Here is a 26,239-nt window from a genome sequence, read left to right as displayed (position 1 = left end):
TACAGTTTCATTTTCTTTTATTTGTGGCACTAAAAGACACAGAGTAGAGACAGCGCGGTTTACGAGACCCCGGTTGACATTCTAGCCACAGCAGGGAGGTGAGCCGCGGCTGTCAGACCGTGCAGAGCAAAGCTTCCACTCTGGGTGATGCCTTGACGTGAAGCAGTCGTGAGACCTTAAAGTGATCTCCCCGTGTCTGTCATTCCATCAGGACAGAGATTTTATGTCACAGACTCTTGATTTCCATTCGTCTCTTTAAGAGCTCTTTTCAAATAAAGAGGCTTTAGATGGAGATGTGGAAAGTAGCGCTGGGTCTACGTTTCCTCGTAACTACCGGTGGCTAAGCACCGGGCGTGAAGATGAGCCTTCCGTAGGGCTCAGGGGAGCCACCGATCTGTTGGGCCAATGAGCCCGCACCAAACCCAAACTGTGAAATACCAGCATGGTCTTGACTCAACGGTGGCGACACGTGGACACCCAACGTCCCCGCTCTTGGCTGTGCACAGGGTTTCAGAAGGTTCTCCGGTAAGTAAGTCACTGGGCTCCGTACACGGCCGCCGTGGGGGAGGCTCATTCTACTTCACAGCCCACCGGGGACGCCGGCACTGGGGGGCACCGACCGTCCACACCCGGGTCACTCTGATCTTTGTCACCGCTGCCCTAGGAGGATCAGAAGTGGCAGACGTCAAGTGTGATTTTATTCTGGTTGATAATCATTGGTTTTTTACAAAGCTTAGTTGGTCAGATTGTGGCCTGTGACCTCCCGTTAGGCTGTAACCCCCAAATTTTTGAGGCATGAACATCCAAAGGTTTCATTACTCAACAGTCATCTTCCAGTGCTGTTCGTACTCCTAAAACGTCAGAGTGTATTACACTCAGATCGTTTCCTCTGATTTATGCGTATTTCCTTGGAATTCAGAAGATGTCAAACCACTAAGTGGTCTCAACCATCTGTATGCGGTAAAGCGTCAAAGGTCCGGAATCAGTGTAGTCACCGTAAGTAAGTGTAGTGTTGGGCTCCAGCGTTTGTATCCCCATTAACCTGCCAACAAGAGTAGGCTATTGGCAACTTCAAATATTCAGAGGCAAACACGTTTCCTTGGCACACCAGCCGTGCAGCCGAGCAGCATCTCGCCCTCCCTTGGAACCGTTTTGCAGGACTGGAAATCGATTGTGTGAGTTTGGCCTGTAGACAAGAAGATCCACCAAGTTGTGATGTCCTCGCCCCACTCCCCCGGCCACGTGGCATCCTCGTGGAGGGCTCACAGGTGGGTCTCCGCCACGGTCTGATGTTCTTGATGATTTACACGAGCAAGGGCACCTGTGGTGGAGAGAGAGCCACAGTTACTCGGGGGACCGGGAGGAGCCAACGGGGTTGGCCCAGGACGCGCGGATTTGTGTACTAAGGAGCCAAGTGCAGGATCACCCTTGCGATTACGTTCCCGGCGTGAGCTTCTACATCAATACCTGTTGTACTCGCAGCCCCAAGGAAAGTATTTCTGAACCACAAACGTGCTTAAACACTTCCAGGGACTTGCTACCACAAGTCTTTCTCAGGAAACAGTGTGTACCCACTGGAGATCTACAGGTCACCTGCCATTTGGCTGGAGCTGTTGGCTGCCCCCAGGCTCCAGCCCTCCCTGAACCCCTCCTGGCCTCTGGGATCTGCTGGGGTCTTTCTGTCCTCTGGACCAGCTTTGCAGGGGGTGCTTTTCTGTTGGGGATGCCCCTTTCTGACTGGAAACCTATGACTCCTTTGGGCTATCTCCAGAGAAAGGCTCTCCTGACCCCAGTCCTCGTCAGGGCCAACCCGATGCCCAGGGGTGCTGTGGGCTACCCCAGTTCACTACTGTGTCCCAGACTCTCTGCTCCCTCACTGCCTCAGAGCGGCTCCTCCAGGAGGAACCGTGGGACTCTCACTCCCTCCTCTGGGCGCAGAACTTACTGAGTGCTCAGTACGTAACTGTGGTATGAACGAGTGGATGCACACACATGACCCCATTCTACTAGACGCACAAGCTCAAACGTCCACTCTTAGCTCCGCCCTGCACCCTCCTGTCCAACTGCAGAAAGTCTGATTTGTAGAATTCCAAAGGAGATCTTTCACTGGCTTTAAGGGCTAAGGTTAGGGTGTCCGGGTGGTTCAGTGGGGTAAGCATCCGACGCTTGATCTCAGCTCCGATCATGACCTCAGGGTGGGGAGACTGAGCCCCATGTAGGGCTTTGCGCTGGGCACAGAGTCTGCTTGGGACTCTCCCTTTCCCTCCGCCCCTCCCTCCATTTGAGCTCCCTCTCTTTCTCTCTCCATTTCTCAGATAAATAAATCTTAAAACTAAAAAAAGGCTAAGGTTAAGCGGTGTTTTGATGACAAGTAACAGGTTCACGTGAAGTCCTGTGAAAGTGACAATGGATTTCTCCATGTTGTTTCGCTGGGTTCATGCATTTGAAATCCGACTGCGCTGAAGCTCAGGCGTCTTGCTCCACCTTCTCCAGGGTGTCATCAAAGTGAACACCCAGAGGTCACGCCACAGATCGCCTTGAACACAAACAGCCACCACCACCACCACACACAGAATATTCCTGTGTGTGCCATGTGCCAGGTACCACGTGTGCAGGTACCACGTGTGCAAACCGTGTGCAAGTCTCTCACTGAAACTTGAGCTCAACCAATCAGTGATGCATCGCTGCCATAGTATCATCGCAAGTACTGCCTCCACTATACAGATGAGGACACTGTGGTTTAGACGAGGTAACCTGCTCCCGATCAAATACCAGGAAGCTGTAAACCCGACTCTGCTCACCTGACAAGCGCTCATGGCCCCAGACCATGGACCCACGTGGCTCTGCATGCGTCATCTGGACAAACACACCAGCCCTCAGCCTCTTGGCTCCCTCAGCCTCCCCTTGGCTTCAGGTGCCTCCATTCCCAGCTGAGAGATGAAATAGGACAAGAATTGGGGCGTGGGGGGTACTGAGGGAGACGACTCTGTTCTGAGCCTCTTGAGGCCGAGCCTGTGGAACACACTGTGCATGTCAAGGGGCGGGGCTGGAGTCAGTGTCTCCGGTAGGCCCAGGAGGGGGACAGTCTGGGGCTTGCGGAGGCCCAATGAAGGGTCTGCTCAGGGCAGCGAGGGCATTTGCAAGAGAAGAGGTTGTAGGGCTAAGTCCAGGGGCCTCTGCATGGAGCCCAGGACAGGCCTGGGCAGGGGAAGGGGCGCCCAAAGGAGACTCCAAACACGTGGCCAGAGGTGGGGGTCATTGGGAGCCTGCTTGTTGAGAGGCAGGGAGAGTCTCGCAAGGAGGGTAAGTAAGCACATCAGCAGCAAGCAGTGCCAGGCGATATGAAGAGCCCAGAACGCGGACCACATGGATGAACGCACTTTAAAGGCGTATGTTAGCTTCTCCAAACACTACACACCTTCGCAGGCGAGTGTTAATCTGAAAAAGCACAACACGTTCCTCGCAGAACGTCCAGGAGGTCCAGAAATATGGCAGACAGTGTGGGTGCAGGTTGAAGAGAAACAGTGCGGCCAGCATGCTGCTGACAATGTTGCTCCATCTCCTGACCTTGCAAAACCTAAGGAGCAAAGGAGACGTGTCCAAGGACACAGCAGCAGCGCTGACCTTGCCGAGGGCAGTTCTGGGAGCGGTGGGCACAATGTGGTGGCGGAGGGACGGGGGCGCCTGTGCCGTATGGCTGGGAGCCTAGCCGTGAAGGTGGACACAGCGGGACAGGTGACCCACTTTGACCCACTCATGACCTTTGCTAAAACCAAGAGTTGGGCGCTGGGGGCGGGTGGACACGGCGGAGGGAGGGACTTAGAAAATATTTACTTACTGTTACTGTTTTCACGGTGTAACTGCACGTTTAAAGTGTGAAATGTGATGCATTCTGATAGACACAAATGCCCATGAAGCCATCGGCACAATCGAGATCGTGAACATATCTACCACACCCAAGGGTGTCCTCATCCTCCTTTTAATCCCTCCTCCCTCCAAATCATCTGCTGATGATCTCTAACACCCTATCCCTATGGCTTAGTCTGCATTTTCTAGAACCTTATTATTTTTTTTAAGATTCTATTTTATTTTGAGAGAAAGCAGCACACCTAGCATGTGCGAGAGAGGGGGAGGAGGAGAGGGAGAGAGAATCTCAAGCAGACTCCCCGCTGAACGTGAAGCCTGACATGGGGCACAGCCTCATGACCCTGAGATCAGGACCTTCGCCAAACCCAAGAGTTGGGCGCTTAACTGACTGAGCCACCCAGGCGCCCCTCTAGAACTTTATACAAATAATGTACTTCTATTTCTGGTCTGGCTTCTCTCAGCCTAAGTATTCTGAAGTTCATCTATGGCATTGCAGGTACCCACATTCCTTACATGGCGATGTAGTGATTCACTGTATGGATTTACGGCAGTTCGCTTATCATTAACCTGTTGATGGACATTGGGTTGTTTCCAGTTTGAGGAAATTACCGATAAAACTGCTACGTATACTGCATGTGAACACGGTCCCTGTATTTACATAGGTTTCATTTCTCTTGGGTAAGGAGCAGGATGGCTGGACCACATGGTAGTTGCAGGTGTAACTCTTTAAGAAAAGGTTCCTAACTCTGGGAAACGAACTAGGGGTGGTGGAAGGAGAGGAGGGCGGGGGGTGGGGGTGACTGGGTGACGGGCACTGAGGGGGGCACTTGACGAGATGAGCACTGGGTGTTATGCTGTATGTTGGTAAATTGAACAACAATAAAAAATAAATTTATATATATAAAAAAAAGAAATGGTTGAACCAGATTTCAAAGTAGTTGTGTCATTTTACATTCCCACTCACAGGTCTTGGGAGTCCCATCTTGTCGACACTCTGTGCTATCATTTTTAAATTGAACTGCAGCCATTTTAGTAGGTACGAAGGCGGGTATCCTATGGTTTTTAACTTGCATTTTCATGATGATCAAGATGTGGAGCATCTTTTTGTGTGTCTGTTTGCATCTGTGTATCATCCCTATTCCAATATCTGGCCCACTCTCTGACTTGTTTGCTTTCTTATGGTTTCTTTATGAATCCTAAATATATGTCCTTTATCAAATAAACGTTTTGCCAATATGTAGTCATAGTCTGAGGCTTGCATTCTCATTCTTCTGGTATGTTCTTCTGAAGGGCAGAAGGTTTTAATTTCAATGAAATCCAATTTATCAATCCTTCTTTATATGGATTGTGCTTTTGGTTTCCAACCCAAGATGTTTTTGCTTAAGCCAAGGTCACAAGAATTTTTCTCCTATGTGTCCTTCTAGAAATTTTATAGTTCTCAGTTTCAGATTTAGATACATGATTAATTCTGAGTTTCATAATGTGAGGTATGGATCAAAGTTAATTATCATGCATAAGAATATCCAATGATTGCAATGCCAATGCCATTTTTGAAAAAAAAAAAACTGTCCTTTCTTCAGAGTTGCCTCTCTACCTTTGTCAAAAATAATTTATGTAAATATGTGGGTCTATTTGTGGGCTCTACTCTGTTTCATTGCCCTATCTGATGTCAGCACCAGATTGTCTTAATTACTTTGGCAGCATAATAAGTGTTGAAATGAAGAAGCAATAGTCCACCATCTTGAATCTTTTTCAAAGTAGTTCTGACTATTCTAGGTGTTTGCATTTCTATCTCAATTTTAGAAGCAGTTTGTCAGTTTCTATGAAAAGCCTGTTGGGATACTGACTGGGTTTACATGGAATTTACAGTTCAACTTGGGGAGCATAATCATCTTAAGTTTGCAAAATAGGATATACCCACCTATTTCTTTAGGTCTTCTTGAAATTCTCTCAGCGATGCTCTGTGGTTATGTACACCTTTGATCAGATTCATCCCTAAGTGTTAATATTTTTTTGATTCTTGAGTCAAAATAATTCTTGAAAATTATTATTTTAAAAAAATAGAATTTCTGATTGTTGCTAATACTAGAAAATACAGCTGTATTTGTAATGTTGCTGTATCCTCTAACATTGTCAGGCTTATTTATTAAACTTAGAATCTATCTGTAGATCCCATTGGGTTTTCTAACATAGACCATTATATGGCTTTTTTTTTTTGCAATCAGGATGCATTTCTTTCCCCTCTTCCTTCCTGAATAGAAGCAGTGAAAGCAGACATTCTTGCTTTTTTTCTGATTCCAGGGGAAAGTGTTTGCTCTTCCATCATGATCTATGATGTTAGCTGTGGGTTTTTTATTGATGCCTTTTACCAGTTCTTTTTTATTTATTCATGAGAGACACAGAGAAAGAAGTAGAGACACAGGCAGAGGGGGAAGCAGGCTCCCTGCGGAGAGCCCGATGGGGACTCGATCCTGGGACCCCAGGATCATGCTCTGAGCCGAAGGCAGGTGCTCAACTGCTGAGCCACCCAGGTGTCCCTTTCATCAGTTATTTCTTTTCCTACTTTACATAAGTTTTTTTAAAATCAGATATGAATGTTGAATTGCCAAATTCCTTTAACGTGTCCTTTTTTAGTTTGTGAACATGAGGAATTCTCAAATATCAACCCAACCTTGCATTGTTGAGTTAAACCTCACTTGAACATGATACTCTTGTTACATATAGTTGGATGTGATTTGCTAAACTTCAATTTATATATATATATATATTTTTTGCATTTGTGTTCCTGAGGACTATTGTTCTATAGTTTTCTTTCCTTGTGATATCTTTGTCTAGTTTTGGTATCACGGTAACACTGTCTTTGTAGAATGAGTTGGGGGGTCATCTCTCTTCCTCAGGAAATTGTGAACAGAATTTCTAGAAAATTTGGATATGCTGCTCAGTGAATGTCCTGTGTTTAGCAGAACTCCCTAGTGAAGTCACCTGGTGTTGGTGTCAGTGCTTTGTTTTTGTTGTGTGTATGGGTAGAGGAAGGCTTCTGAGTTGTAATTAAATTTAATAGATATGGGGCTACTTGGGTTATCTATTTCCTTTTGAGTGAGCTTTGATTTGTGTCTTTCAAAGAATTTGTCTATTTCATAAAGTTGTTCATAATGTTACCTTATTATCCTTTTAATATCTTTAGAATCTATAGTGATGTTACCTCCTTCCTTGCTGATCTTGACAAATTGTCTTCTTTCTTGTTCCTGATAAGTCTGGCTAGAAGTTGATCACCTGTATTGGTCTTGTAAAAGAATAAGCCATTAGTTTAAATGATTTTTTCTTTTTTCTTTCATTGATTTCTGCTCTGACTTTTATGATTTATCTTCTTCTGCTCACTCTAGGCTTGATTTTTACTCTTCTTTTTCTAGTTTCTTAAAGATGGGAGTGAGGTCATTCATCTGTGGTCTTTCTTTTCTAAGACAGTGATGTGGTGCTATATGGTGCTATAGGATTCTCCCCCAACTACTGACTTTATAGAAGCAAATGTACTTTATATTGTGTTTAAACCTACATTTGGTTCAAAATACTTTGTAATTCCCCTTTTAATTTTTTTCTTGACCCATGGGTGATTAAGAGCCATGTTATTTAGTTTTTAAACATTTGGGATTTTCCAGGATCATTTTGTTATTGATTTCTAATTTAATTCTGTTGTGGTCACAGAACATAAATGGTAATATTTGGTTTCTTTAAAAATAATTATATTAACTGTCTCCATATCCTCCTCTGCCAATTCTAACATCTGTGTCTATTTTAGGGAGGTTTTCATTGATTCATTTTCAGCATACAGTATTTCATATCCTCCTGACTCTTTGTGGCAAGGGTAATCTTTGGTTGGGTGCCGGACACTGTCAATTTTACCTTGTTGGGTGCTGCATATTTTTGGATTCCTACAAACATTCTTGAGCTTTATTCTGGGATGCAATTACGTGGAAACAGTTGGATGGTTTTGGGTGTTGCTTTGAAGATGTGCCGTGCAGCCTGAGAGCCACACAAAGTTTTCTAGTCTGGCTGTGTGAGCTCTAGGTGCTGTTTCTTCTGACCCTCTTAAGTTTTTGAACTCACCAGATGGTGCCCTTAAGGTGTGTGCATTTCGTTGTACAAACATTTTGTCTCAGAAACAATTAAAAAATATGAGGCTCTAATAATATGCACATTAAAATATTTAGGAGGGAGGTGTACTGGTGTTTGTAATTTACTTTAAAAATCCATAAAAAATAAGACTTTGTGTGGGTGGGTAGGGGGTGGATAAGTCGATAGATATGCTAAATAAAGTAAGTCAGACAAGAAAACTACTGTATGATCTCACTTATATATGTAATCTTAAAAAAATTCAAATGCATAGAAAAAGAGATCAGACCTATGGTTACCAGAGGCAGGGAGAGGTGAGAGGGGGAAACTGGATGAAGGGGATCATATGGTACAAGCTTCCAGTTATAAGATACATATGACCCAGAGATGTAATGCACAGCACGAGGACTACAGCTCATACCGCCATAAGGCATGGAGGGAAGCTGTTGAGAATGTAAATCCTAAAAGTTCTCATCACAAAGCAAAAAAACAAACAAAAAAACAAAACAAAACAAAAAACCTTTTTCTTTTTCTATCTCCATAAGATGAGGAATGTTAACTTACTATGGTGATCGTTTCACAGCATATGTTAAGTCAGGTCATTCTGTTGTACACCCCAAACTTACATAGTGCTCTGAATCAATAATATCTCAATTAAAGTGAAAAAAATTAGGGGCAGCTGGGTGAGCTGCTCAGGTGCCCCCCACTGTCTCCTTTCACTGAGCTTTCCGGCGGATGAGTTGGGGTGACAACTGAATGAGGGTTGGGAGTGGGCAGGAGTGGCTTGGTGTGCCTCTGTCACCTGAAGTCGGGCACACGGGGAGAAGCTGCCTTTGTAGAGCGGTTCTGTGCTGCTATGGTCAGTCTCTCAGGATCTAGAGGGTCCAGGGGAGTGTGGGTGGCTGGGCAGTCGAGGGCAGGCTGGTGAAGCCGGGATGGCCTGGCCATCACCTCCTCCCCCGGCAGCGAGCCTGCTCCGGGCGGGCCCGTGACACCCGAGTGTCAGACCGTGGGAACCCTTGGCCGGTGAGTATTTGAATCGATGGCCGGGCTGGAGACCTGGAAGGCGTGCTCACCACTGCAATTACCAATGTGATGGTTGGATCCAGATTTGAAAAGGTCTCAGTAAATTAAGAAAATATTGAGAAGGGGAAAGGAAAAACTCCTTAGTGTTGTATAAAAATGGAAATGCATGAGGACAGCACTAAGAAGACCTGGCTCACACAACAATTCAACGGCAGGGAGCTTGGTGAACCAAGCAGTTTACCAGAGTCAACCCTACGGATGGCCGCTGGCGTTGACCCAAATTTAAGCCACGTCGGTAGGTGACTGCTCTCTGGGCTGAGGCAGGGACAGCGCCTGCTGACATGATGAGTGGGCCAGCGCCAGCACAGATGTGACCAAACCAAGGTGAGCACAGAGTGGGGTGGGCGCCCACCCAGGCAGAGGGTGTGCGGACGACAGCACCGCATGGCCCAAGAGCATCGGGATGGTCCCCTGTGTCCCAGCAGCTTCAGGCTTCCCGACAGGCCCCCTTTTGTTTTGGTTGAACAAGAAGAAAGTCAACGAAGGGACAAAGCTTAGGGTTTGAGGCCAACCCAGAAAGTCGTAAAAATATCCACGACTCGTGGTGTTTCCTTGCCTGCCAAGAGGAATGATGTTAAGATGGAAAGAGGCAAAAGGGACAGTGGTGACAGGGAAATGGTGTCCAGTGGAGGAAAGGAAGTGTGGGAGCAGCAGGACTGTCTACCGAGCTCCCTGCTCCCGCTGCGGACAGATTAGCTCCGTCCGGGGCGCTGCTGAGCTACTGGCCAACTTGGAAGAATGGGAACAGGACGAAGAAGGGGACACGGGGGAGGTAAAGAACGCATCTAATTTTCCAAAGGAAAAGAGGACAGTTTTTTCCAGCTTGAAGCCGGTTCTCGGCACGGTGTTACAGGGCTGATGGAATAGGAGGGCGATGGGCATGCGGGCGCAGGGGGTGCTGCGCTCCTAGGCGGGAGCCGGGAACCCCACCAGGCTACGGGTAAGTTAGTTCCCTCTGTCCCTTGTCCCTGGGAACCGGTACCCAGCACCCTCTGTGCGCCAGGCCCGGGCACGGTGCTGCCGTGCGCTAGGAGGGGTGAGCACCAAGCCGCGGCACTGATCATTCTAGAAGTTAGAGCTGTGGTTGGGCACGAAGGGAGCTGGCGTGATGCTATGAGAGGGGAACCCACGCGACGTTTCGGAGGCCCTGTGTGCTGAACGCAGGAACATGTGGGGTGTCGGGGGTGGCTGGGAAACCACGGGGGACTGGCTGCCAGGAGGGCTGCAAGGGGTCACCGCACCGGTGTCTTCCCAGGGAAACAGGTAACCGGATAGATGTGAACCGGGCCACACGGTCCCATGCCCCAGGGCAGCACAGCCAGGACTGACCCGCCTGAACTCTGACCTTGTCCACTTTGACCCACACGTCATCGAGGTTCACATAACGAGCGGCCCAAACTGAGCGAGCGGCGCAATTACGGCTCGGGGTGACTTGCATGTTCCCATACAGGTCACCGTTTGTGGCTTCTCTGATTGCCCCCAGGAGGACACCCACGGGCCTGGAAGCAAGAGGTTTGCCTCTGCCATTGGTTTGTCTCCTGGGCATTGATGGAGATGGGGTCACCTGCCTGATGGCGTCTCTTGGGGTCCATGGTCAAGACCATGCATCATGAGGCATGAGTGGCCAGCACCACTCCCCTCCCGCAGTCCCACGAGGCCCCAGCAGAGGCGGGAACGGGGGCAAGGCCCCTTGCGGGGTCCCCAGAGCCACTGGGCTGCCCGCGCTGGGCCCATAGGGAGCCTCAGCAGCAGTGTCCCCCCTGGTAAGGCCTGGGGTTAGTCGTCATGTCTGCCCCCCGCCTGCCTGTCCAGGGGACAGAAGCCACAGCCTTTATGCCCAAGTGGGTGACAAAGCATAAACCTGGAGGAAAGCTACGACACACGAGGAGGGATCTCTGGGCCTCTCATCACGTCCCTAAGTTGGTGAGAAGGCCCTAGGGTCAGCGACATGCTCCACACCCTCCCTTTGTGGCTGAGAGCCGGCGAGGGCGCAGACCCTGCCTCGCCCATGGTCTGTCCTGAGCAGGACTACAGCCCTGGACCCCGGGGGCTCCTCGGGAAATGCTTGCAGCCTAGATGGTTGGACTTGTGAATGTCTTATATGTAAACACAGATTAACCGGGTGCCTGGGGTGCGTTCCAGGCTCCCCAAGTTACGCCCTTACGACAGACCAATGAGGGCTGTCAGGTGCATGCAGGCTCCCCGTTACCGTGAGCGCAGGATGGACTCGGGGAAGGAAGTGGGTGCTGGCCGTCCAAGCGGGCCCTGCATTCAGGAGGGGCAGGTGCCACTCAAGAAGGACCCACAAGTGCTCTCACCAGAGCTGGAAATTTCTCCCACAGATACGGAGGCCGAGAAATTATCTCGTTCACGCCCTGAAGGCAAATGTACTTTTAATTGCCTTGAAAAATGCCAGTCGTTTTTTGACTTTTTTTTTTTTTCTAAATAGGCTCCACTTCCAGCGCGGGGCTGGAACTCAGGACCCTGCCATCAAGACCTGAGCTGAGACCAAGAGTCAGGTGCTCAACTCACTGAGCCAGGTACGCACCCCGGTGCCGGCCATGTCTAAGGATGATTCCTTCTGTGTCAAACCGACCCTGTTGCATTTTCCCGTAAGTAGCATCCCTGGCAACGCAGAACTTGTATGATATGGGGGGGGGCTTCTGAGTTTTACCCCGATGGTCCTGCATCTCTGAGGGTCCTGCCAGAAAGGCTGGGCACCCCAGGGAGGACGAAGAGGTTGGCGTGACAACAGGCCGCCGGCCTCCCCTGGACCAGAGCGGAGGGGGTGGTGCAGATGCAGTTAGGGGTGCAGGTGCGGAGGGGACCCTGCTGGGACCCCGGAGCTGGTCTGCAGGCGACCCCATGGTGAAGGCGCTCTCCCTCTGCTCCCTGGGGCGAGGGACTTACTGCCACGTGGCTCCTGGGTGACCTCCCAGGCCCCCCACGAACGATCACACGGCCACCCACTGTCACCTTTCTCAATCTTGCGGCCCCTGTGCCGGAGCGGATGGCGTCCATCAGGGCCTGCCTGGCTTCGGCGGGGCTGCCTGAGCTGGACCTGGATGCCGTCCTGGGCGCAGGGGGAGCCTGGGTGGCTGGAGGGCGCGGGGCCGGTGGGGCTGGCGGGGCCGGGATGCCAAGCTCAGGTAGTGCTGGGGGCTCCAGCGGCGATCCGCATTCCTGCTGTGACAGCTCGGCGTCCCGGAGGCTCCGCAGCTCCTCGGAGGCGAAGGAGGACACCTAGCAATGACAGTGGTACACGATAAGGTCCCAGAGGGCATCTGGGGGGGCGCCCGCCGCCTCGCTCAGCCCGCAGTGCCCCCGCGGGTGCAGCCTCGCTGCCTCAGTTCCCCGGCCAGCGCTGAGGGCAGGGAGCGGGGTGGCAGTGCCGCCTCCCTGAGCCACCCTGCCCTCCTGCTGCGCCTCGGCGGGTGAGCACACACCGGAGGCCACCTGCCCACTCCGCCCGGTTTTCGGGGAGTAACACATTGTCACCCTGGGCCTCGGGTTGTGCAGCGGGATGCTGGAGAACTGTGTCCTGCCCCCAAGCCCGAGCACCTGGGCTCCTGAGGCCTGGCCAGGCGAGCATCCCGGCAGCAGCCCCTGTGCCCGGAGGTGAGGCAGCCCCGCAGCCACGCCGGGTCCCCAAGAAGGTGCGACATGGCCCCAGCCGACCCGGCAGGTGCACGGCTCTGGGGGCGCCCAGGCCTCAGCCACCCCGGGTCCCCGAAGGGGCGGGACACAGCCCTAGCCAGCCCAGCAGGTGCACGGCTCCAGTGCACAGCAGATGCACGAAGCCCAGGCCTCGCATGCAGGGGCTGCCCCTCCCCGCAGCCACACCGGGTCCCCGAGAGGGCAGGATGCAGCCCAAGCCAGCCTGGCAGGTGCACAGCTCTGGGGTCACCCAGGCCTCGCGTGCAGGGGCTGTCTCTCTCATGGTGGCTTAGCAGATGCTCCCGACCCGGGGGGAGGGGGCGGCCCCGGCCTGCGTGGCGCCGCAAGGGGGCTGTGGGGATGGGGGACGGTGCCACCGCGCCCTGCCAGCCTCCTCTTACCTTCCGCAGGCTGCAGGCCCCGCTGTGCCCTCGGATGGCCGCCAGCAGCGCGGAGCGCTCGCCCGCTGGCTCTGCGGAGGACGGCTTCCTCGGGCCGCCCTCGGAGCCGGGTTCTGCAACCTGGAATACTCAGGGTCAACACGGGTCACCCGGAAGGGGAATGCGGGCTGGGGGCGGCCCGCAGGAAAAGCAGTAGCTGCCCGGAGGGCTCTGGGGTGATGCACAGCCCCCCCCCACCCGGAGGAGGAACACCTGTCACGGGGCGCTGGGGAGGGAACACTGCAGACTGTGCTCCGGGCGCCTAAGGAGCAAAGGGCCCGCGCGCGGGTGAGGCTCGGCACGACGGCCTCATGCAGCCGGTGTGCGCCCTGAAGCCTCGCAGGCCCGAATGAGGACCCTGGTCCCTGCCTTCTGGCAGCGTGACCTAGGGCGTGCCCTCGACTGTGCCCTGCCTCGGTTTCCCATCTGCAAAATGCAGCAAGGCTCTCCCCGTCTTGGCCTTCGGAGCCGAGTCCCCAGTACGTTTGGGGGTGGGGGTGGGGGCAGCGTCACAAACCGTCCCTATAGTTACTGAACGGCGACCCTCCGAGCTGCTGAAGTGCAGGAGCGTCAGGTGCGAGGGGCCCTGGCCTGCCTCCTCATGGACTCACCCCTGGGTCCAGGACCGCTCGGGGATGCTCTGCCCCGACCCCCGACCCCCACCCCGCCGCTCCCCTGGGCCCGGATGTGGACATGTTATTGTTGGTCCCCAGGGGAGTCGGGGGCTTAAAGGCAGGGGGGTCGACCCCAGGCTGTTGGTTTGTGTCCCCCCCCGTGGTTCTATATACTGTGAGGCAGCTGGGGGGAACCAGAACCCGGGCACCCGCCCCGCTGTCCCACTCGCCCCTCCCCTCCTCCGGTGCCCCCCGGCACCTGCGCCCACGCCTGTGCCCTCACGTGGGCCCGCTGCTCACCTTGCGCAGCCTGTCCTTCCCTCCTGCCGAGTGGATGGCCTCCATCAGGGCGCTGTGCAGCGACGTGTCTTTCGGAGCTGGCTTCTGGACCACTGGGCGGAATTTCTTCTTTGGCCCGAAGATGCTGGGGGGCAGGGTGCCATCGGGTTCGTGTCCTGTGCACGGCACACTCGGTTTTTCCTCCTGTTCCAGGGGCTCCTGCCTGGCGCCATCATTGGTGTCCAGCCCGCCCGGGGAGCGAGGGGGCTCGGTGTGGAGGGGGACCCACCTGGACCCATTCGCCAGGGTCCTGCCAGGGGTCTGGTCGTCTCCTGAGCGGGGGCGGGGGGGACTGTCCAGCTTGCACTGGGGGGCGGACGCGGGGCTGGTGCCGGGGCGGCCTGGGCTTTGCCTTCCCCGGAGGCTGCAGCTCTGCACCGTGCAGACGCGATCGTGCTGGGACGCGGTGACCGGGGGGACACAGGGGCTCCTGCGGAGGCCAGCAGGAGGGGCCTGGGCGGACGACGCTCCCTCGAGGCTGCTGCCCTGGGCGCCCCCGGCCGCCGCCCCCGGGTCAGCACGGGCGGGAGGCTGTAGGGCCGGCGCCCGGCCTTCCCCGTCCTGCTGTGCGTTCCCGGGAATCCTCACCGCAGCGGCCGGGGCGCCCTGGGGCCCGATGCGCTTGGCAATGGCAGAGGCCACGTACTGACTGGAGGTCCTCCTCTGAGGCTTCAGAAATGAGACTTCCGTGGCGCTCGCTGCTGGCACGTTCACGGGACAAGTGGCCGGGGCGGGCAGCCGGCTTCTGGCCTCCTCGGGGCGCGCGGGCTGCTGCGGGGGCCGCGGCGCTGCGGGGCCCGGGAAGCTCGGTTCCGCCCCGCGTCCCACATCTCGAGGCTTCGGCTTCGGGGGTGTGATAGGGCCGGGGGTCCCCTGGCCTGAGCGTGTCTCCGTGGAGCCGGACCTCCAGAATTCTTTGACTTTTCCAACGGGCTGGGTTTCCACGTCGAGAGTGGATGACGACGGGGTTATGGTCCTGCCCCCGTGCGCGTGGGGACTCACCAGATTCCCCAGCTCGTCGATCTTGATGGCACCCGTTGAGAGCGACACTCCTCGGTCGTAACACCTCATCTCCGACCTCGGGGGGACGATTTTGTACGTCGTGAGGCCGTATTTCAGTCCGTAGCTTCCCCCGGGGCTGGGGTCCCGTTGATACCAGGGCGGTGGAGCTGGGCCACTACCTGCCCCCTGGGCCTCCTTGCCCCTCGCGGGCTGCAGCCTCGCCGCCTCGTGGGCCTGTGCCTTCCCGCCGAGGCCAGGGCCGGGCCCCTCTCCGCCCCCCTGCGTGTCTGGGGGGTGCGTGTGCAGCGCCGCCGCACAGCCCGTCTCGGGCTCTGTTTTATTCAGATTTTCAGCATCACAGGGGTTGGCCGAGGCAGGCTTGCTTTCTGTCCCTATGTCGTGGGGAGGAGCGGGTGAGTGGGGCACGTGTGTCCTCCTTCCGAGTGGCCGGCTGTGCTCCTCTGGCGGGGGCGCGGGGGGCATGGGGGGCGCCCCCCTGTCAGCCACGCCCCCTAGGTCAAAAGAACCAGCGTTGTTGTTTCTATTGGAAAACAGCCCCGAGTCCACGGGGTCATCCAAAACCTCCCCGATGAAGGTGACCGGGATCACGTCGGCCTCTCCGTCGGGGCCGGTGGCGTCCGGCATGCGGTGGTGGGAGACGCCGCTCGCGGGCCCGGTCGGCAGGTGGGGGGTCCCGTCTCGTTCTGCAAAGAGGGACAAACAAGCACAGGTTGGCATCGCTGGGAACGGTTCCGGGCCAATTAGTACCACATTTTTGCCAACATCCTTCAATTATGAACAAGATCTGTGGGTTGGGGCCCCTGGAAACAGCCTCCGCATGGAACCTGAAGGGGACTTCGGGGTTTCGACCTTCAGCTTGCTCTCGTTCATCAGAAGCACCGCGAGCCACATGGGACGACGTGCTCACGCCTTTAAGACGTAGGTGATGAACCTCGGGCATCTCTGAGGGATGCAGCACACGTGGTCCGAGCCACAGGGACACGGGACGCCCCACTTAGCGTTTCAGCTCTGTTTACCACGTCTTCTGAGGACAAAAGGCAGACAACGAGGGGACTACCCATCGGCTCTGCCATCTGTTTCCTTCTGGCTTTTGTTTTGTTCTCCCTTAAGGCCCGGCCAGGATCTAACTTCTGCACCACTGTCGCTGTGGGCTCTTGTTTGGAAGGCTCCCTGGTGGCCTCCTGGGAGCTTCTGCATCTGCTGCAGCCGTGCAGCACTATCTCCCCACCTCCCAAAACCTGTCTGCACAATAGCAGGTGCTTCACCACCAGCGGGTGGGTGGTCCAGGTGGTGCCTACGGAGTCGCCCTTCGAAATGTGCTATAGGTCAGCAAGCAGCGGGGTGGACATCTCAGTCAGGGAAGCTGCTCACCTGTGTCATCCAGGGTTTCCCAAACCAACTTGGGGCCGGAGAACTTTGCTTTCCTGACGTGTGTGGAGTCCCTCCTAATGTGCAAAGTCGGGATGGTCCAGAGAGCATGTGAGCAGCTGTTAGACGTCCCCACAGCACCAGCCCCGATGGAAGGCGACCTCTGGGGCTGTGCTCACCCACCCAGAACCTTCCCTCCTGCAGCTGCATGGAGCTTGATGGGACAAAACAACCCCCAGGGTCTAGGGCCACAGGGTGCAATACTGCAGCAGGAGGGAGGGGGGCCTCACCTGCCAGCTCCTCGTCGAGTTCCTCAAGGGTTTTCTGGAACCGCCCGGTGATAGACAGGTCTTCCTTGCCGTCGGAGGTTAGGGCAGCTTCAGGTCTAGGGAAGACCAGACAGAAAGGAAGGGCATTCATTTCTCTCATTCTCCTTTTTACTATTTTCTGGAAACACATGAGGAAGGCACAAGGCACAGTCATGTTTGCTCATGGGGGTCCTGCAGCCCCCGGGGCACAGACCAGGTGTGTGTGTGTGTGTGTGTACACGTGTGTGCACGCAGAAGCAACAATGACAACAGCAGGGACAGTGATGACCGTCCCCTCGAGACTGGAGGAAACACCTCCCGGGAGCCCAGGGCAGCCTGCACCCGCCACAGATGGGACTGTCGCACGGATTATCTGGTTATAAACCCCACAAGCCATGTATAAGGCAGGTAGTGCTCTCGTTGTTTACAGATAGGAAACCAGGTGCCCAGAGATGGAGATACAGGCCCAAGGTCACCAGGGCTCCAGACCCTGGGCGGGGGGCAGGGGAGGGGGAGCCGGCCAGGTCTGGGGTCCAGAGGCACGATGTGGCCCCCGCCACCCGGACATCTAGGAAGATGTCAAGCCGCCCACAGAGGAGAGCCGGATCTCGCCTTGCGTCACCGGGGCAGTACCGTCCACGGGGCGACGGGTGCCAAAACAATTTCAGGGCAGCCTTTGCAAGGGCTCTCGTCTCTGTTCTCTCCGCGGCGAGAGAACAGAGACATGTCGGGGGCCATTGTCTCCCTTCCGTGAAAGCCGGAGGTCTTTTCCGCTGATTGTTAAAATTGAGGACCAATTTCCATCGTTGCTAATCAGGGCCAGATAATGATGCACCACATGGGCTCTCCGCAATCCTCACTTACGTAGCAGAGTTTGTGTTCTGATAAATGAGTCTTTCTTACTTGGTGGCTGTGTCCTTTCAGGAGCCAGGAAGCGGCTTCCAGATTAGTCTCCGCTAATGTCCTTTGACAAGCCAGACAAAAGGGGCTGGTTGGGGATGTGTGGGCATGTGGGCCAATTACTAAGGATCGGACGGAGCAAAGGCTGCTTGCCGACCGCTCTTGCTGGGGCCCTAATTGAGTGCATTTTGTTAAAGTTGTGGTTTTCTCTTTCATGGAACCTGATGGTTTAAATACATTTAATTTAAATAGGTAACAAAGTACGGGGCAGAGGGTTTTTTTTTTTAACGCACGGTGCTACGTTAGATTGTATTTGAAAGCGAAAACCGCGCTTTTTAAAATGCTTGCTCTACGTTTGGGGATGCTTAAGGCCCAGCTAAATAAAATCCTCCAAGTGTTTTTGCTTCAAAGTACTTGCTTTTGCTTCAAAGTATGTCAAGCCACAGAGCTCTAAGACAGCAGGGCAATATTGGTATGAATTAGAAACCCATTTAAGATAAAAATCCCACTAATGCCATCACGTTATAAACGTTAAACTAGAAACAAGTCACTGCAAGCTGACGAAATGCAGCAAAGCTGAGACCCTCACACATGTTGCTACCGGAAAGTCGTGGAAATGCGCGTTGAGAAACCAAAACATCGCGTTACGTTGGTAAGAACAGTTGGTTCACGAGTCTCCTTTGGTGAGTTGCCTTAAGGAAATGATCCCATAGCAAGCGGAATGGAAACACGAATGATGTTCGTCGAGTTTATGGGAGGAATTCCAGAATATCCAGCAACACTGCGTGTTGATTTGAAAGGGCTTTAAAATCTGTGAATATGATGAGCCTGGAGTCCATGTGGAGACACAGATCAATGCTTAAGCCAGCGCGGTTGCGTGGGAAAAAAAAATCAAGATATATGCACACGGGGGAGCATGGTGATCTAGAAATAGCACACGCCCGTGGACGAGGGTGGTAGAAATTCAGACAACCACCACTAACCACTGTGATTTGTTGAAATGGAGGAACTACACTATTTTATCATTTTTGCCATGGATTCTATAGCTTGAATGCTAAGCAATTTCTTAGCAAATTTTTAAAGACTATATTTATTGATTAGAGAAAGAGAGAGGGAAACATTCAGGCAGATTCTGCACTCAGTGCAGAGCCTGATGCAGGGATTGATCCCACGACCCAGAGATCACAATCTGAAATCAAGAGTTGGACTTAACCAACTGAGCCACCCAGGTGCCCCATTGGCAATGTTTTAAATATTTTGGGGCCCTTCTTGACCATGAATGAGAACTCTTTTTTGCAAACTAGTTCACATTTTTGTGAAATACGCAGGGTACATCGTGCTTACGGTTTGATTTTGTTACCAGTATGGAACAATCCCAGTGAGGAGCTGTCAGCCTGACAACCATAAATGGTGGCAGAGACCAGGCCTTCGTGCGAGCTCTTCTCTGTCTTTCTCACAGCCAGACCCAAGCCTGAGGCTGCCCCCTAAGAAGCCATGAGGAGCCAGACTACAGGGTTTGGGGCTCCTCAGCTGTTCCCCACCCTGCCACAGTCTGAGCCTTCGTGCTGAAGTCTGGGGACCCTGCGCCGAGTCCTATTCCCTCCTGCCTGCCTCTGCTCCCTTGCACCCCCTCACCTCTGTTGGCCTCAGTGGCACCGCACAGACTCCCCCAGGTTCCGTTGCTCAGTTTTGGCTCTGCTGACACTGTCTGATCCCCCTCTGTCCGCCTCAGACCTCACATGGTCCTGTGACCAGATCCTCCGACCCAGGCCTGGTTCCTTGGAGCCCTGCCTGCACAAGGGGACGGGGTAGACATGTGATTGGAGCCAGCAGCCTGGGAGGGAGGGTCTGCCCGCCGTCCTTGGCCGGGTATTGCTCCCGAGGCTGCAGACCCCCTGGCGTCTCTAGGCCTGGAGACTACTTGGCTCCTCTCTGATGCAATGCAAAGTCCCTGTGCTCTGGGCCCTGTGCTTCTCGCAAATGGATTATTTGGCAAAACCTGGAGCCAATGTCAACACACCTATGTTGCCAGCTCATGTGAAATTTCCCGAGGGAGGGATTCAGCGCTATCTGCTTTTCCTTCCTCACCCAGCCCTGTCTACTTGCCCCCAAAGGGTTAGTCATGGATTGCAACCCTTCCTCTGTCCCTGCAAAAATCAGGTCTAGGGCAGTTCGTCCCAGAGACTGAGGCTGGCATTCTGTGGGCTGAGCAGGTGAACCCAAGAACGTGTGTCCCCGGAGGCAACAGCTGGCAAGGGGCGTCCGCTCTCTGGAGCTGAAAGTGAACGTGCACAGATGTTGCTCTCCTGGGCACCGTCCGCACCCCCAACACACCCCAGTCTGCAGCTAGGCTTCATGTTGACAGTCTGTTTTGGCTCAAGACCAAGAAAAATGAAGAGCAAACAAACCCGGCGCAGACACCCTGATACTGAGTTGTACACGCTGAATAAAGCACCAACAGCCTTTTCTCACACGGAGTGTGACTGCCGTGAGCACGGTGTGCGGGCCACTGCTGCGTCCACCGCGAGCGAGGAAGGGCAGGGGGTCAGGGCGTCGGGGTGGCCGAGCCCCGGCTTGGGGCAGAAGGACGATGAGGAGCAGTCCTGTCAAATCAGACCTCGGTACGTAGGTGTTTTTTGTTTTTGTTTTTTTTGTTGTCATTTTATATGAGAAAGAATAAAAAAAGAGCATGGGCTGATTCTGACCCATTCAGTCACGTGAGGTCATTTCTCCCTTTTTAAGAAATTTTATGTATTTATTTGAGAGAGAGAGTGCAAGTGGGTGTCGAAGAGAGAGAAAAAGGGGTGCTTCCACAGCAGGGAGCCCACCACGGGACTCGATCCCGGGACCCTGGGATCATGACCTGAGCAGAAGGCAGATGCTTACCTGGCTGAGTGGTCATTTTTCTTTTTGATGTAGCTAAAGGAGTTTCTTTAAGTAATTTATCTGATGATAGAATCAAAAAAAAAAAAAAAAAAGTCCCTTTCAGGAAGTGATTCAATTTGCTGATGATAACCAAACCGATTCATGCATTTTCACAACAATTACTTGGTACATGAAAGGCAAGAGGCTTGGGGAAATATACAGTTGATGACACTCATATGTACTTGAATTCCCCTCCCATTTACAAGCGCTCTTGTATTTATGGAGCTTCTGAGTTCTAGACCTACCGCGTCCCCTAGAAGTGGAATGGGAGCCACAGGTGTCATTTAAAATCTTGTGGTTGTGGGCAGCCCCGGTGGACCAGCGGTTTAGCGCTGCCTTCAGCCCGGGGCGTGATCCTGGGGTCCCGGGATCGAGTCCCATATCGGGGTCCCTGCATGGAGCCTGCTTCTCCCTCGGCCTGTGTCTCTGCCTCTCTCTCTCTGTGTCTCTCATGAATAAATAAAATCTTAAAAAAATAAAAATAAAAAAAATAAAATCTTGTGGTTGGAAAAAAAAAAAAACAACCCACCCCCAAACCACAAATCATAGTCCCATTAAAAACAGTAAGGAGAAATAACTGAGATTAATTTTAATTAAGCATTTTAACTTCGCCTTTATAACACCTTAATTAGCACACTTGATTTAACCCGATACCTAAGCCACATCATTACCGTCGTTACATATCATCAAGTAATTAATATGAAGAGTTCTTTCCTTCACCTGAGTCTGTGTATTCGACACTGAGAGGCACACGTTGTGCAAGATCTGGAGTGGTTGGCATTTATTTATTTTTGGAGTGGTCTTTAAATGCTCCTTTGCAAACGTAATTACAAAGTGTCCGGGTTCCAGGAGACAGTTTGTAAGCGCTCTCCGGTCGCGAGGCTCTAGGGTTCGAGAGATGTGAGATGCTCGCACGCGCTGCTGGTCACGGAGTTCCTGTGGCTTTAGGGTCCTGGGGCCCCGGGCCGGGACCAGCTGCTGGAAAGGCAGGACCTAGTCTCTTCCAGCCCCCCCGTGGGCCTGAGCACCCTCAGTGCCTCGACGTGACCCAGAAACTCATGCCCTATAGGGCCTAGCAGGGTCTACTTCTAACGTCCTCGTGCCACGACACGCTGTCAAGTGGGGCTCCAGGCAGAGGATGGGGGCACGGGGGATGGCAGGTAAGGCAGGGGGGCCCCTACTCCTAGAAGGGCTGCACCTTCTGTCCTCTGGGGCTCCATCCCTGCCTTCAGTGGGGTCCTAGCATTAACGAACACAGCCACAACCTCTCATCTACTCCCTGCTGCTTGAACCGGTGTTCCCCAAAGGCACCCCCAGCTTTTAGAGTCCCACAGCGCTGGTACCCCGACAGACACATTGCTCACAGCGAGACTGCCTTTAGGATTTGAGGGTTTAGAGGTAACACAAGCTCACTGTGATGTCCCCCAGGCAGGTAGGAGGCACAGCCTGTCCGTGTTCTCCCCTCATCACGCACAAACGCACGGAGACACATTTCGCTTCCCTCCACAGGTGCGATGAAGACGCAGATGATCGGAGCTAGATGCAGAGTGTACACACCAGCAAATCCCATTTCTGTTCTTCCTCGGGCAGTTGTGATACCTCGACGGCCACGGACAATAGCAGCTGTTGGCTTTGAGGGCTGCAGGGGAGGCAGGCACTGTTCTCAGGGTCGGGGCCCCTGCATCTCTCCACGTGCAAAGGAAATCCATGCGAGGTGAAGTCATGGGCCCAAAGGCACAGTTGCCCTCAAGGAGCAGATGTGACGCAGGCAGTCTGACACTGGCCTTTCGCTGCTCCTACATTTTAGGCCTCGTGTTAGCCCAGGCCGCGTGCAAAGGGAAAGCACATCTGGGAGGAGATGTCTCAGCAAATGCAGCTAGGTCCCATGGGGTGACCCCAGCCCCGGGGGGAGCTGCGCATGGGGCCACCCCCCAGCGTCCCCGGAATAAAGGGCGTCCCCACGCATGCATCTGTGCTGCGCCTGTGCTCCTGGGCTGACTTCTACCTTGGGCTTCTTTACCGGCTGCGCCGAGTCTAGCGGAAACTGCCGGCAATGTGTCGTCCCGAGTTTGCGTTGAGCGCACACTTATTTTGCCACCAAAGATTAGAACTGGATCCAACCGAACGACTTGATGGAAAACATGTCATCTGCAGATCACGGCGCACAAAACGCATGCCAGCTATTACCAAGCACTCACACCTGCTCTTTTTAGAAAACCAGTATTAATTCTTGAGAGTCTCGCATTCAAAACGCTGGCTCCAAGGGCCGTAGGCGGGGCCCGGCCGGAGGTGGCGGCTGCAGCAGCCAGAGCGGAGCCTCCAAATCAAGCGCGGGGGGCACGGGGCCGCGACTGTGCCACCCGGCTGAATGGTGGCGGAAGGCCAGGCCCAGCCGAGGCCAACCCGACAGGAGGCCTCAGGAAGTCGCGCTTGGCCTCAAGGTGGTCGGCGTGGGCCTGCGGCGATGCTAGCCGAAGGCGTTCGCGTGGCTCCCGTGCCTGCAGGGTGCGGAGAAAGGAGAAGAACCCGAGCACCCGGGGACTTGGCTCCAGAGGCCCCGCACTCGGGTCTTGTCACTCCCTCGCGGTGTCTGGCACCATAGCCAGCAGTACTCGGGGACACCCGGGTGACGAAGGGGCGCCCGAGGGACGGGGCCCCTCACCGCGCCCACTCACTGGGGACAGGCCCCAGGTGCTCAGCCTGCCCAGCACCGCAGAGGGTGCCCCGTGCTCTGCGCGCCCCCGGGGCCTGGCACTCGGACGCCACACCGCCTGGGCACTGCCACTGGCCACATGGGAACGGCCCTTCTCACCTGCGCAACCTGCCACCGGAGCCGAGGCTGCACCGGGGACCGGCAGGGCCGCGAGGACAGGCTTTGCCCTGCTGTCCCCGCGTGGCTGCAGCCCGGGAGCACAGGCGTCAGGAACTCGCGCCTGTTCCGACAAGGTCTCTGTCCCGGTGGCCGAGCTCAGCCCCGTGAAGAGCGGGGATCTTCCAGGGGGATCCGGAGCCGCCTGTGCCCGGCCTGGGTTCCTGTCCCGCGGAACCGCACCACCACCCTGAGCCCCACCTGGCTCGCCCGAGTTCCGCAGACTCGACCCTGGGCCCAGGCCCCGTGCCCCCACCCGAGTCTGGCCGCAGCGCTCCCGCCCCCTGGGGCCCCCCTGCTTCTTGCTGCTCAGGCTCTCGGCGCCCCTGGCGCACACGGGCCCACAGAGCGCGCCTCTGGAACCTGCTACGCTCACCCAGAGGGATGCACCCTTCCCTATCCACGTAAGCAAGTGTGCGGCTTGCACGGGCTTTCCGTGTGACAGTGCGGACGGAAGGCATTTCAAAAACAGTGCTGATCAGAGCCTCATCCCATGAACATCCCACAAACATCCTCAGCTGCGGGGGTGAGCAGCACAGAGGCGGGCTGTTCAAACAGGCTGCTTTCCTGCAGGACTTGGAGAAGGCTGAACCGCGTGAAGAGGAGGCTGCAAGGAGGCCCTGCACCCTGCACGTATCTATCTGTGAGGATATTTCTCAAGAGCTGTCCCACAGGGGACATCCAGGCAACCCCAAAGGTATTCCAGCTCTGGAAAAGCCGCGGGCAGAGGAGGAAGGGCCAGGGCGCCCCTCCACACGGGGGTGGGGGGGGTGCGCATCGGGGAGCGACCTCACCCGGCACGCAGATGTGTTTGGTTTGGCTCTGAACGTCTGACTTGGTTGCCAATATTGAAAACTTGGGAGACCTCACGTAAAAATCTCCATTTCTGGCTTCTCTTCAAAAGCCGGCCTCGCTGGGTCTGCGATCCCTCCTGGTGAGTCTGGAAGAATGGGTGCGAGGCTGCTTTCTGGAGAGAAGACTGAGCTTTCGGGGCTGCCTACCCCCATCATCACCGGCCTGGCCCCTATGAGCCTCTGAGCTGGCAATTCCAGCTTTGTACCCGCTTCTCAGGCACCCCGAACTCGATGGAAAATCAGACATTTGGAAACAAATACGTGATAGGTCACACTGCGGTCCCTGAGGGGGTCTAACTTGTCAGTGGAGAAAACTGTAAAATAAACTTTTTAGGTGTTTCCAGATTCAAGGGCAAGCACTCCTCTGACACCAGCAGGCTGTCCAAGAATTCAACTCACTTCTGACACTAGGGACCTGGAGACACCATCCGACCCCACAGGCGGAGGGCTCAGTCCCACTGGGCTGCTCCCCAGCCCCACAGTTGGGACGCCAGCTCCCCCCCCAACACAACCAGATTGGGGGCTTTCCAACGCCCTCCTCCTTAGGTTCAATTAATTGGCCAGGACGACTCACAGAACTCCGAGAAATGCTTATTAGGTTGACCAGTTTCTTAAAGGATATCATAAAGGATATGAATCAACAGCCAGAAGAAGAGATGCGTAAGGAGAGGTGGGGGGCAGGGGCACGGAGCTTCCATGCTTCTCCAGGACCCATTCTGGCCAATCTGTTGGTGGTTACCAACCCAGCTCTCCTACGCGGTCCTTTCTGGGTTTGGAGGAGGCCTCATTGCATCACTAAGTCCACGGCCATTGGCTGATTTTGCTTCCCAGGAAGGTCAGGAAGTGGGGCTGCAAGTTCTACCTTTTAGTCATTAGGTTGGCTCCCTTGGCAACCAGCCCCCACCCAAAGGTGCATTCCAAAAGGCATCATTAACATAACAAAAGACCTTTATCACCCTCAACACTCCGGAAATTCCAAGGCTTTTGGGAGCTGTGAGCCGGTTACTGTGGATGAAGACCAAATACTTATGAGGCTTATGTTTGGTCCTTTGAATGAGCAGACAGATATTTCTTATGAATCACAATATCGCACTGACGATGGTCATTCCCTGAGAAGTCAGGGGCAGAGGGTGGATCCCTAGCCCGTGGCAGATAATGGAACAGAACAGACAGACCTGGGGGGCTCAGAGGCTATCTCCATCCTCCTTCATCCACCCTTAGGAAAGTGACCTGCCAGGAAAATTCATGGTGCCCCGTCTCCTAAACGAACAGTAGTAATTTTGACAATGCATCCTGTTTGATAGCCGGGCCATGTGTACTGAGCCAAGCACACTGGGCATTTATAGGCTTCCCAGACCTCTGAGAGGTGGGAGGCATTAGCCCCGCCTGCAGACGCAGACCACAGGGCTATGCCAAGTCGGGGGCTTGCAAAGACCGGGCAGCTCCTTGGTGCTGGGGGACCCAGAGCCCCCCCCTCCCTTCCCCACCACGCTACTCTCAAATTCCATGGCGCCCCAGAGACGGGGGGCAGAAAAACATGCCCTTCTCCCTGCTGGTACAAAGCGTCAGGTTCCAAAGACGGCATGATTATCCTGGCTGCGGCCACAGGCAACATTAACTCCCAGATTTGGATGGAAGTCAGCGGGGATTTTACATCAGGAGCCAATGCCAGCAAAGCAAAGGGTGACTAACGCGAGCATCCCTAGGGGCCAGAATTAAAAACGTCTGATTAGCTTCAGATGTAGAGCTCGGGGTACGCGATCCCCGGGCAAACTCACAGAAGAGACCTGGAGATGACCGTAGGGAGTTAAGTTTTGTTTTTGTTTTTTTTTTTAAGTGTTTACTGGACTAAGGAAATACCATCATTTTTCTCTGCTCT

General features: G+C 54.2%; 1 protein-coding gene across 4 annotated transcripts; it reads right to left on the bottom strand.

Moving 5' to 3' along the window:
- LOC144293087 (protein cordon-bleu-like) lies at window positions 1-25,787 on the bottom strand. 4 transcript variants are annotated; one of them, XM_077864162.1, is made up of 8 exons: window positions 25,104-25,787; window positions 16,795-16,889; window positions 16,508-16,581; window positions 14,075-15,819; window positions 13,122-13,241; window positions 12,040-12,306; window positions 3,419-3,577; window positions 1-1,321 (listed from the first exon to the last, which is right to left on the bottom strand). In XM_077864162.1, exons 4-7 carry the CDS (start codon window positions 15,758-15,760, stop codon window positions 3,434-3,436), a joined length of 2,217 nt encoding a protein of 738 aa, XP_077720288.1. In that variant the 5' UTR covers window positions 15,761-15,819; window positions 16,508-16,581; window positions 16,795-16,889; window positions 25,104-25,787; the 3' UTR covers window positions 1-1,321; window positions 3,419-3,433. The 4 variants fall into 4 exon arrangements, with proteins under 4 accessions (XP_077720288.1, XP_077720290.1, XP_077720289.1 ...); XM_077864164.1 differs by having other exon boundaries at window positions 25,223-25,787; XM_077864163.1 differs by lacking the exon at window positions 16,508-16,581.
- Between the last annotated feature and the right edge of the window lie 452 nt (window positions 25,788-26,239).

The sequence above is a fragment of the Canis aureus genome, chromosome 21 (genome assembly GCF_053574225.1).
Source record: "Canis aureus isolate CA01 chromosome 21, VMU_Caureus_v.1.0, whole genome shotgun sequence".
Taxonomy (NCBI): domain Eukaryota; kingdom Metazoa; phylum Chordata; class Mammalia; order Carnivora; family Canidae; genus Canis; species Canis aureus.
Note: the sequence above shows the minus strand (reverse complement) of the source record. Positions and strands in the feature narration are given on the sequence as shown.

Excerpts from the sequence above, each read along its gene's own strand:
- LOC144293087 (XM_077864161.1), bottom strand. Across the intron at positions 15,820-16,794 it reads ACTCGACGAGGAGCTGGCAG|AACGAGACGGGACCCCCCAC; the intron begins GTGAGGCCCCCC and ends CCCTCTTTGCAG. Across the intron at positions 13,242-14,074 it reads GGAAGGACAGGCTGCGCAAG|GTTGCAGAACCCGGCTCCGA; the intron begins GTGAGCAGCGGG and ends TGAGTATTCCAG.